This window comes from Leucoraja erinacea, chromosome 7, assembly GCF_028641065.1.
Source record: "Leucoraja erinacea ecotype New England chromosome 7, Leri_hhj_1, whole genome shotgun sequence".
In the NCBI taxonomy this organism is placed as follows: domain Eukaryota; kingdom Metazoa; phylum Chordata; class Chondrichthyes; order Rajiformes; family Rajidae; genus Leucoraja; species Leucoraja erinaceus.
Window position 1 is genome coordinate 24,976,936 of NC_073383.1, and position 11,869 is coordinate 24,988,804.

Here is an 11,869-nt window from a genome sequence, read left to right on the forward strand (position 1 = left end):
TCAGTTCTGTTCTGTATTTATTTATGCCTACTATATTCTGTTGTGCTGAAGCAAAGCAATAATTTCATTGTCCTATCTGGGACACAGGACAATAAACTCTCTTGAATTTTGAAATGTCACCTGCATTTATCAGACTAATTCTTAACATTTGAGTTCCTCTATAAACTGGCATTAAGTAGTTAATTGCTAAATGACTTGTAAATGGACCTGGTTGCTATAGAACCTTCTCAGTTTATGACAGATTAATTAAATATGGCTGAGTTCTGATTGCGATATCTCAGAAGCATAATTGTTGACCTGTCACTTTAACATCATCCTTGTTAAATGTAATTCCAATAAATTGGGGGTTTTATTGATTCCCCATTTCCAGTACATTGAGTTTTATTCAGGTTAATTTCTGCTAAACACAAAATGCTAGAGTAACAACATATTGGGTAAGTTTTTTTTCAGACGGATGGTAGTAGGGAGGAGAATGCTGGAAGGTAGGGGTTAGACAAAGGCTGGCATGTGATAGATGGATACAGGTGAGGAGAGTTTTTAAGAGGGAACTGCAGATGCTGGAGAATCGAAGGTTACACAGAAAAGCTGGAGAAACTCAGCGGGTGCAGCAGCATCTATGGAGCGAAGGAAATAGGCAACGTTTCGGGCCGAAACCCTTCTTCAGACATGATTGGGGGCGGGGGTGGGCGGGGACAAGAAAGGGAAAAGGAGGAGGAGCCCGAAGGCTGGGGGATGGGAGGAGACAGCAGGGGGGCTGAGGAAGGGGAGGAGACAGCAAGGACTAACAAAATTGGGAGAATTCGATGTTCACGCCCCCGGGATGCACGCCCCAAACGGAATATGAGGGTGCTGTTCCTCCAATTTCCGGTGCTGCTCGCTGTGGCCATGGAGGAGACAGGTGAGGAGAGTTTGATTGGCAGATGAGTGGAGTAAATGACAAAGGCTCGAGATGCATCTGCAGCTCCTTGTGTCCTCTTTGTATGTTATATTGACGTTGAAGACAGTTATACCCACCTTCCCTCCAGTGTTCAGCTTGTATTTCTGTCATAATCAAGGTTTAACATAGTGTGAGGCACTGGTTGAAATTAAGTATTAGTTATTATGTCATTGTTCAGCATTGTCATATAATGGCTCTGCTCCTCCAGATTCAATGTGAACTGATAAACCTGCTCACAAGAACCTCTCAAAACAAAAGAGATTAGCAATAATAAATGTAATTATTTTACAGATATGGCTGGGAAAGAACATTGTTCATATACCTATGAATTCAAGGATCCGAATCATTCTTCAGAGTTCCTTAATGCATTTAAAGAATTTTATCAAAATGAATTATTCACAGACATTACTTTGGAATGTTTCTCAGGACAATTATTTCACTGCCATAAAGTTGCCCTGGCTGCTTGTAGTACTTATTTCAAAGCAATGTTCACTGCAGATATGCAGGAAAAAGCTACCAGGATAATTAGACTTCCAAACATTGATTACAGTATCATGGATGCTTTTATAAGATTTGTATATACATCAGAAGTGCTAATAACAGAAAACAATGTCCAAACTTTGTTAGAGACTGCAGATCTTTTACAATTTACATCAGTTAAAATGGCTTGTGAAAACTTCCTGACCAGACATCTGGATATTGGAAACTGTATAGGAATGCATTATTTTGCTGAAAGCCACCTTTGTACTGATTTGGAGAAAGAGTCTCGACGGATGATTCTATCTAACTTTGAAGAAATTTCAAGACAGGATGAATATTTAGAAATCAGCAAAGACATACTCCTTTTCATTCTGTCCAGGAAAAACCTCAATGTGTGGAAGGTAGATATCCTTTTTGAAGCTATAGTCAGGTGGATTTCATATGACGTGGAAAATAGAATTGAATGTTTGGCGGAGTTGTTAAAATATGTCCAAGTTGATTTGGATGAACTGTACCTCAAAGCAGCACTTGAGGTAAATGGCCAGTCCCTTCTCGCCAGTGATGTTAAGATGCACTCTTTAAAATGTCATGTTCTGACACCAAATGCAAGGTACACAATGAATTCATGGCCTTACAAGAAGTCAACATGGTGTATGTATATAATTGGAGGCTATTATTGGCATCCACTGTCAGAGGTCCACATGTGGAATCCATCAATTGATTTATGGACACAGGGTTCACAGATGCCTGATCACACAAGGGAGAGTTATGGTGTTTCTGCTTTGGGGCCGAACATTTATGTAACAGGTGGTTATAGTTCTGGCAACCTGGAGGCCCTGGACACAGTGTGGATTTACAATGCAGAAATGGATGACTGGGCAGAAGGGAATCCAATGTTGAATGCTCGTTATTATCACTGTTCAGTGGTAATGCAGGGCTGTGTGTATGTGATGGGTGGATACCGATCTGGAGCCCCATCGCAAGATGCAGAGTTTTATGATCCTTTGAAAAAGAAATGGATTCTGATTGCAAACATGCTGAAAGGTATGTAGCAGATTTATCACTGGCCTGTTTATGATTAAAGTAAGACTTTGACATGATAGCCTCTAGGTTTACTAAACCAACCTGGTAGGAATAAAAACGGAATGTTTAGTTTAGAAATACAGCTTGGAAATAGAGTATTTGGTCCACTGAGTCCACACTGATCAACAATCACCCATACACTAGTTCTATCCTACACATTAGGGACAATTTACAGAAGCCAATTAATTACAAACCTGCACATCTTTGGGATGTGGAGGAAACTGGAGCACCCGGAGAAAATCCACACAGTCACAAGGAGAATGTATAAACTCTGTACACATAGCAGCCAAGGTGAAGATCGAACCCAGGACTGGCGCTGTAAGGCTGAAACTCTACCACTGAGCCACTGTGCCGCCCTGTGGACACGAGGAACTGCAGATGCTGGTTTACAAAAATAACACAGTGCTGGAGTAACTCAGCCGGTCAGGCGTCATCTATGGAGAATATGGAGAGGTGACGTTTAAGATTATGATGATCCTTCTTCAGACTGGGGAAAGGGGGAGAGAAAGTTGTCGAGTCTCCACTTCTCTTCCAGCTTTCTCCCCCCTCCCACTACAATCAGTTTGAAGAAGGGTCCCAACGACCCCTGTCCATTTTCTCCAGAGATGCTGCCTGACCTGCTGAATTACTCCAGCACTGTGTGTCTAGGATTTTAAACTATATTGACTATATGTGCTATCGAAGTAAATGCAATGTAAAAATCTAGAGCATATTTACTTTTAAGATTAAGATATAAATTTAAGTAAACAGCGGAAGAAACACTATTTCAGTATATGTTCCTTTGCATTTTGATATTAATTTACCAGTTTACACACACACATTTTAATGGAGCTTCATTACAAATTTAGCAGAATTTATTTTAAAATTTGTATATATTTACTTTACAGCAGTTTGAATTACTATTTCCTCAGTAAAGTTTTTATTTCATCATGACACTGTTACTAATAGAAATCTAATGGACAGGGGTTGGAAACGCAACAGCTTGTGTCGTCCAGGAAGTTGTCTACGTTATAGGAGGTCACTATGGTTACCGAGGGAGTTCAACTTATGATAAAATTCAGAGCTACAGATCAGATCTCAATGAGTGGACAATAGTCACTGTTACTCCACACCCAGGTATTTTACAAGATTTTCCATTACAGTAAACTTTGTAATTATATTTTCTTTGGTTTTGCAAATTAATAATAAAAAATGACCAGAATTTTGTGCTATGCACAAATGACACTGTAGAATGTGAGTGCACTTTTAAAGACCATGTATACCATGTGATTATGTCTTTGATACGTTGTTATACCAGCCACAGCTTTCAACTCAGCTTTGATTATCTTAAATAAATTGTTTTAATGCTAATTTAGTTTAATTTAGAGGAACTGCATGGAAACACGCCCTTCGGCCCATCCAAGTCTGCGCTGATCAATGATCACCCATACACTAGTTCTATCATACATACTAGGGACAATTTACAGAAGCTATTTAACCTACAAACCTGCACATCTTTGGAATGTGGGAGGAAACCGACATCAGATTCAGATTCAATTTTAATTGTCATTGTCAGTGTACAGCACAGAGACAACGAAATGCATTTAGCATCTCCCTGGAAGAGCGACATAGCAAATGATTTGAATAAATAATAATAAGTGTCCGGGGGGGGGGTGGTGATTGGCAGTCACCGAGGTACGTTGTTGAGTAGAGTGACAGCCGCCGGGAAGAAGCTGTTCCTCGACCTGCTGGTTCGGCAACGGAGAGACCTGTAGCGCCTCCCGGATGGTAGGAGGGTAAACAGTCCATGGTTGGGGTGAGAGCAGTCCTTGGCGATGCTGAGTGCCCTCCGCAGACAACGCTTGCTTTTGACAGACTCAATGGAGGGGAGCGAGAAACCGGTGATGCGTTGGGCAATTTTCACCACCCTCTGCAATGCCTTCCGGTCGGAGACAGAGCAGTTGCCATACCATACTGTGATGCAGTTGGTAAGGATGCTCTCGATGGTGCAGCGGTAGAAGTTCACTAGGATCTGAGGAGACATGGTTACAGGGGAAAAGGACATACTCCTTACAGACAGCACCCGTGGTCAGAATTGTACCTGGGTCTCATATGCTGAAAGCAGTAACTCTACTGACCGCCCCTAATCGTTCTATCTTTGTTATTTGTCCTTCATGAAAAGCATACACCAAAGAGACTGGACACTACATTGTCAATAGTTTTGGGCATGCTGCTGTTTAAGAAAAGAGCAGTACAGTAATTGAATGTGAAGTGATTAGGACAGGTCTCAAGGTAAAGAAGTAGCAATGGCAGGCATGGATGTGGTGGGTAACTGCAAGCTTGAGAGATACGAGAAATCTCAGCCATTTACCCTGTACGTGGGAGATATTCCCAAGGGCTAACGATATTGTTGAGGTGCTGAGAAAAGACAAAAAACAGGAATGTGGCCATTTGTGGGAATAAAGTGACATTCCTTCTGGTACTATGGTCCGAGACAGGTGAGACATTGGTGAGTTCTCGAACACTACACATCACAACCAAAATCTCTTGTTAAATCTTTGAAAGACCATTTTAATTTAGCCCCTTCAGAGATTTTTGAGAAAACGTAATAAACTCAGGATTCAAGTTCTGCATGGAGAAGCAAGGTGACTCTTTCCATGAGGGCAGGTGTGATCCAGGTTGCAATACTAGTGCTTGGACTAATGTAGATGGGGCATCTTGGTTGGCATGGGCAAGTTGGGCCGAAGGGTCTGTTTCCATGCTGTATGACTTATGAGTTATGACTATGACTCGATTGCAGTACTAAGACAGATAGAGTTTGATGGTAGCCCTAAAGAAGAGAAAATTGAAGCCCATGAAAATGTTGACACAGCTAAATGCAAAATGTTCGTGAAAGGAGAAGAGCCATTAGTTGGGACATTGCATGCCGTGATTTTGATCTCTTTGCCAGACAATCAGCGCAACCGTTCAGGAAAATCTTGAACTTAGATGTTCATCATGACACTGTTTGTAGGCTTCAAATCTCTCTTCTTTAGGGCTAACATCAAACTGAATCACAGAGAACCAAGGGTTCTTGTGAAATTCGTATAGTAGTGAATGGATATTTAATATTTCCAGAACAAGGTCAGCAGCGTCAGTTGATATAGTCCATGAAGATATGAATATTTCTTGAAGAACAGGGGTTTACTGTGCTGCCAACAAAATCAGCACACATGTGGGCAGAGGGGAAAAGCAAATGCTGTAGTGAGTGTTCATTGTTAGTGAGTATTGGCAGTGAGTCCATTAATGAATGTTCTGCAGAAATCACCTCAAGGTAGAAAAAGAGAGCAAAGCATCAATTGAGACAGAAAACTAGGCCATGGTAAGATATTGTAAAGTGAAAGCCTAAGCCAAGAAAATCATCTAGGCAGTAATTAAGCATTGCCAGCGCAAGAAGAATTCTCATAGTCCCTCAATAGCAAGCAGTTCAGAGGATGAGTGTGTCAACTATTTGATTACTGGTTCATTGGAACGTCAGGATAATAATTAAGTCATTAAGACGATTGACCGATAAAACAAAAACGTGCTATTGTGAGAATATTTCAAGTAAGGCAGATGATGTGTTTTCTGTGGATGAGTAAATAAGTTATTTGAAAGAGTTTTATGTCTACAGAATTTCTATTGTTTACTTTTTCAATCTGACGGTGGTTGGTATATGGAACAAATAAATAAATGATGGGTCTTTGTCCCAAACATTATGGAGGGCACTGTAGCTAATCTATTTTTCCTCTCAACCCCATTCTCCCGCTTAACCCCTGTAACCTTTGATGCCCTTACTTTTATATGTTTTGTATTTCGTTAGTTTAGAGATACAACACTTCGGCCCATCGAGTCCACACCGGTTAGTCAGTATCCTACACACTAGGGACAATTTGCAATTTTTACCAAAGCCAATTAACCTACAAACCTGTACGTCTTTGGAATGTGGGAGGAAACGGGAGCACTCGGATTAAACCCATGTGGTCATGGGGAGAACGTACAAATTCCGTACAGACAGTACCCATAGTCAGGATTGAATCCCGGTTTCTGGCACTGTAAGGCAGCAACTCTACCGCTGGGCCACTGTGCTGCCCTGTCAATTATTAGCAGATTTGAAAGCTAGATGTCTTAAATTTAGGATTTGAGAATTTGAAAAAAAGATTAAATTGTATTGTATTGTATTTGTATTGTATTTTAATGACCACACAGCCAGGCTGGTGGAATTTATTATCAGTACAGCTCGGTACAGGTTCCAACATTTCATCAAACATTAAACATATAGCATAGATATACATACAAACAGACGCATTACATAATACATAAGGGCCATGCTTATTCTTATTCCTCACCTTACAGAGTTTAAAATGTTAATTGCAGTGGGAATGAAACTGTTTTTAAAGCGGTTTGTTTTTGAGGCAATTGTCCTGTAGCGCCTCCCAGAGGGCAGTAGCTGAAAGGCATAGTGTGCAGGGTGAGTAGGATCAGAGATGATCTTGCGGGCTCTGTGTAATGTCCGTTTGTGGTAAAGTGATTCAAGGGCAATGCATTTTTTAGTGTATGAACATATAATTTTGTTGTGGTATTTTCTTTTCCAGAGTATGGACTGTGCTCGGTGGGTTTATATAACAAGATTTATCTCGTTGGCGGCCAGACAACTATCGCTGATTGTTATGACACAGAAAAGAAAGAATGGAAACAGATAATGGAAATGAACGAAAGACGAATGGAATGTGGGGCATTGGTGATGAATGGCTGCATTTATGTTACCGGTGGATACTCGTATTCGAGGGGAAGTTATCTACAGAGTATTGAAAAATATGATCCCGATAAAGATACTTGGGAAATAATAGGGAATTTACCAGGTCCGATGCGTTCACATGGCTGTGTAAGTGTATATAATGTTCAAGTATAAATAGTGTTCTGTTTACCATCCGATATGATACAGGCAAGTGAATGATGTATGGATTATGGACTATTGGTGGTGTAATGTCTTGCTTAACAGTAGGAAATAATTGTGATTTACAAATTTGAGCACAAAGTATTAATCAATGGGAATCAATGGACAACAAAAGCTTTTCACTGTACCTCGGTACACATAACAATAAACTAAACTGAACTGATAAAGAAACTGTGGCCATCATATTGAATGGCAGAGCAGGTTTGGGGATAATATGGTCTACTCCTGCATCCATATTTTTTAAGTGAGCTATGATGTGAAATGTAGATACAATGAACTGCAGATGCTGGTTTATAAATAAAGATATTAGATGCTGGAGTAACACAGCAGGTCAGGCAGCCTCTGGAGAACATGGATGGGTAACGTTTCGGGTCGGGACCCTTCTTTAAAAGAAGAGTCCAGACCTGAAATGTCACCCATCCATGTTCTCCGGAGATGTGCCTGACACGTTGAGTTACTCCAGCACTTAGTGCTTTTCTATGATGTGAGATTATGTTTATAGAAATGATTCAATGATACAATGACAGGGAATCAATGACAGGTGATTCTGTGTATTCTCTAGGAGTACTCTTAGTGTGAGGTGGGGCTTACACATAATTATAGGAACTGTGCAGGTAGTTTCCTGAAATGTGGTTCCTGTGATTTATGCCTTGTGCCTGTATATCAAATTGTGGCGTACCTTCTCTGGCACATAGTTCATAAGTGAAGATCTAAGAAAATCTAAGTGAGAAAAATGTCAATACAACAAATATAGCACGTTCTTTAAATTTGCTGCTTCCCAGAAAACATCCTGATCAAATTAGTCACTTTTATTTTAATATTTGCTGTCACCAGCACCATTGCAGAATCATAATACTTCCTAGGTGTAACAAAAATCCATAAACTTGTTAAAGAGAATGTTATTTTCTGGAATTGCTTTCCATAGTAACAGAAACACAGCCAAAAGAGGCTAAAAATTGATGGATAATCCATCGCTGCAGTTTTCTATTTTTTACTTGATAAAAAATGAAATGACTACCAAACTTCTGTTTTTTAGGGATTGTTAAAACCTTAAATAAACATTCAGATAAACCATTTTATGATTTTTGGCCTTTTAACTACAGAAAAGTGTTGTTTATTAAAAAAAAAGTAACGTATCACTGTATATTTTTTGCTCTGTGGGTAAAATGTATACAACAGAGTGAAAAACTGAAAACCTGCATGGAAATTATATATTGAGCACATCATTATTCATTCATGCTTCTTTTGGAATGTTGCTGAGAAAATTAGATCCTTTTGTTCTAAACTCAAACATCAAGTGTCAAGAGAGTGTGGCAGGGGGTGTGTGGGGCAGGGGGATATGGGGGGGCGGATTGGGGAGAGGGGTGTGTGTGTAGGGGATGGAGGATGGGGGGGGGTGTGGGGGGTGGGGGGGGTGTTGGTGGGGGGGGGGGGGGTGGGGGGGGGGGTTTGTGTGGGGGGGGGGGGGGGTTGGGTTGGGTGATTTTGGGGGGGGGGGGGGGGGTGGTGTGGGGGGGGGGGGGGGGGGGGGGAAGGGGAGGTTTTTTTTTTGGCTCAGTGGCTCCCGGCCCCGGCTCCGACTGCACTCACCGGCTCCAGGACCCGGCTGCACACGTCGGCTTCCGGCTCTTCGAGGTCGCCGCCCCCGCTCGCAAAATACATAGCACAGCCCTCGCTCGCAGAACACAGCCTCTGCTCACTATGCTCCTTCAGCTTTATTCTCGCGGCCAGTGATTGATAGCAGGTGCCGGAAGGGACGAATAACTTTTCTAATATTTCACCGATCGGAACAAAACTGGCGCGCTTGGAGCAGAGGAGAACGATGAGTAAGGTGGTTTAAAATCCTAGTGACGTACATATGAAAATCATAGGACGTACATGGTAAATGGTAGGGAATTGAAGAATGCAGGTGAACAGAGGGATCTGGGAATAACTGTGCACAGTTCCCTGAAAGTGGAATCTCATGTAGATAGGGTGGTAAAGAAGGCTTTTGGTGTGCTGGCCTTTATAAATCAGAGCATTGAGTATAGAAGTTGGGATTTAATGTTAAAATTGTACAAGGCATTGGTGAGGCCAATTCTGGAGTATGGGGTACAATTTTGGTCGCCTAATTATAGGAAGGATGTCAACAAAATAGAGAGAATACAGAGGAGATTTACTAGAATGTTGCCTGGGTTTCAGCAACTAAGTTACAGAGAAAGGTTGAACAAGTTAGGTCTTTATTCTTTGGAGCGCAGAAGGTTAAGGGGGCACTTGATAGAGGTCTTTGAAATGATGAGAGGGATAGACAGAGTTGACGTGGATAAGCTTTTCCCACTGAGAGTAGGGAAGATTCAAACAAGGGGACATGACATGAGAATTAAGGGACAGAAGTTTAGGGGTAACATGAGGAGGAACTTCTTTACTCAGAGAGTGGTAGCTGTGTGGATTGAGCTTCCAGTGAAGGTGGTGGAGGCAGGTTCGTTTTTTAGCATTTAAAAATAAATTGGATAGTTATATGGACGAGAAAGGAATGGAGGGTTATGGTCTGAGCGCAGGTATATGGGACTAGGGGAGAATACGTGTTCGGCACGGACTAGAAGGGTCGAGATGGCCTGTTTCTGTGCTGTAATTGTTATATGGTTATATATGATACCGTTTTTGCGCAAATTTAAAAACGCAGACCGGAAGTGGTCAAGATGAGAGTTTTAGTAATAGTATAGATATATAGAAGGTAGATAGAAGAAGATAGATAGAAAGATAAATGGATAGATGGATATGTCCCAAAATAGTACAATGAAATTCTTACTTTCAGCAGCATAACAGGTGTGTAAACAGGTATTGGCGTAATGATTGGGTATGATCAGCCATGATCACATTGAATGGCGGTGCTGAATGGTGCTCCTGCACCTATTGTCGATAAACATAGTACTCAGTAGATATCATGGGGTGGGAGATTGCAACCTTCACGTGGTCCGCCCTGTTTCGACAAATGTAATCAACCTGGTGTGCACAATCAAATAAGATCAAATAAAACAAGTTGTCCTACAACTTTAGGCTGTGCACGCCACATGCAAGAAGAAGTAGATACCATGATAAACATCAAGAAGTTCAGTAAAAAAACAAAACCAAATCACTAAGTCCCTCATGCAACCAAACCAGTTGAAGTTTGTGGTGTTCAAGAGGGTGATGGTTGTTGGAAAGAAGCTGTACAAGAGTCCACATTTTGAACAACGGATACAGTAGATGAGGTTGGAGGAGTGAACCGCTGCCCAACCTGAAAGGCATGTTGGGGTTCCTGGACAGTACCTCCAAGTAGCTTCCCCTGCAACCCCAACACCGGTCGCTATACCTCCTCCGACTCTGTCCAAGGACCTCGACAGTCCTTTCAGGTTCAGCAGAGGATCACTTGCACCTCCTCCAACCTCATCTATTGTATCCGTTGTTCAAGATGTGGACTCTTATACATCGGCGAGACAAAATGCAGACTGGTCAATTGTTTTGTGGAACACCTTTGCTCAGGCCGCTTGAACGAACCTGATCTCCTGGATGCTGGACACTTTAATTCTTCCCATTCCTACACAGACCTTTCTGTCCTCGGTCTCCTCCAATGTCAGAGTGAGGCTAAACACAAATTGGAATGGCATCTCATATTTTGCTTGCAGCCCAGTGGTATGAATATTGATTTCTCTCACTTCAGGTAGCCCTGGCATTCCGGCTCGCTCTATCCCTCCCCCACCCAAGTTGCACTAGCTTTTCATTTTCATCCTACAAACAGCTTATTCCTTTATTACAGGAATAACAAAGGAATTCCTTTATCATCGTTAGTTTTTTTGCATATCTTTAATTCATTGTTCTTTATCTCTCCACATCAGTCTATATCTCTCGTTTCCCTATATCACTAACCAGTCTGAAGGGTCACCTGAAATGTCACCCATTCCTTCTCTCCAGAGATGCTGCCTGTCCCACTGAGTTACTCCAGTTTTTTGTGTCTGTCCTGCATCTGCAGTTCCTTCTTACACCCCTCTTTACTTAATTTGGTTAACAACCAACTCTTTCATCTTGCTAAGTTAAAATATATGTTGTTCTGACTCCACATTAGAAGGTTTCCAATCTCTTTCCTCGCTCCATCTTGGTCCCCTTGATTCGGCAGTGGCACAGCTGGTAGAACTGCTGCCTCACAGCACCAGAGACCCAGCTTTGATCCTTGTCTATGCAGTTTGCATGTTCTCCCCGTGTAGATTAATTGGCATCTGTAAATTGGCTCTCATGCGTCAGGAATGGATGAGAACACATCACTAGTGTGTTCGGCTGTTCGATGGTCGGGGTGGGCCGAAGGGCCTGTTTCCTTGCTGCATCTCTAAACTAGTGGTATTGTCATTGAATTGGCATTCTATTCGTGATTGAACAGGGAGCGGAGCAAAGGGATTTGGCAC

At 41.7% G+C, this 11,869-nt stretch overlaps 1 protein-coding gene across 1 annotated transcript; it reads left to right on the forward strand.

The window, feature by feature from the left end:
- The first annotated feature begins 896 nt into the window (after positions 1–896).
- klhl23 (kelch-like family member 23) lies at positions 897–7,699 on the forward strand. The gene is made up of 3 exons (XM_055638003.1): positions 897–2,461; positions 3,464–3,616; positions 7,093–7,699. Exons 1-3 carry the CDS (start codon positions 1,231–1,233, stop codon positions 7,407–7,409), a joined length of 1,701 nt encoding a protein of 566 aa, XP_055493978.1. The 5' UTR covers positions 897–1,230; the 3' UTR covers positions 7,410–7,699.
- The last annotated feature ends 4,170 nt before the right edge of the window (positions 7,700–11,869 follow it).

Bases quoted from the DNA above. Each gene is read 5' to 3' on its own strand.
- klhl23 (XM_055638003.1), top strand. From the start codon at position 1,231: ATGGCTGGGAAAGAACATTGTTCATATACCTATGAATTCAAGGATCCG. The intron at 2,462-3,463 runs GTATGTAGCAGA...TCTAATGGACAG, and splicing joins GATTGCAAACATGCTGAAAG to GGGTTGGAAACGCAACAGCT. The intron at 3,617-7,092 runs GTATTTTACAAG...TTTCTTTTCCAG, and splicing joins CACTGTTACTCCACACCCAG to AGTATGGACTGTGCTCGGTG.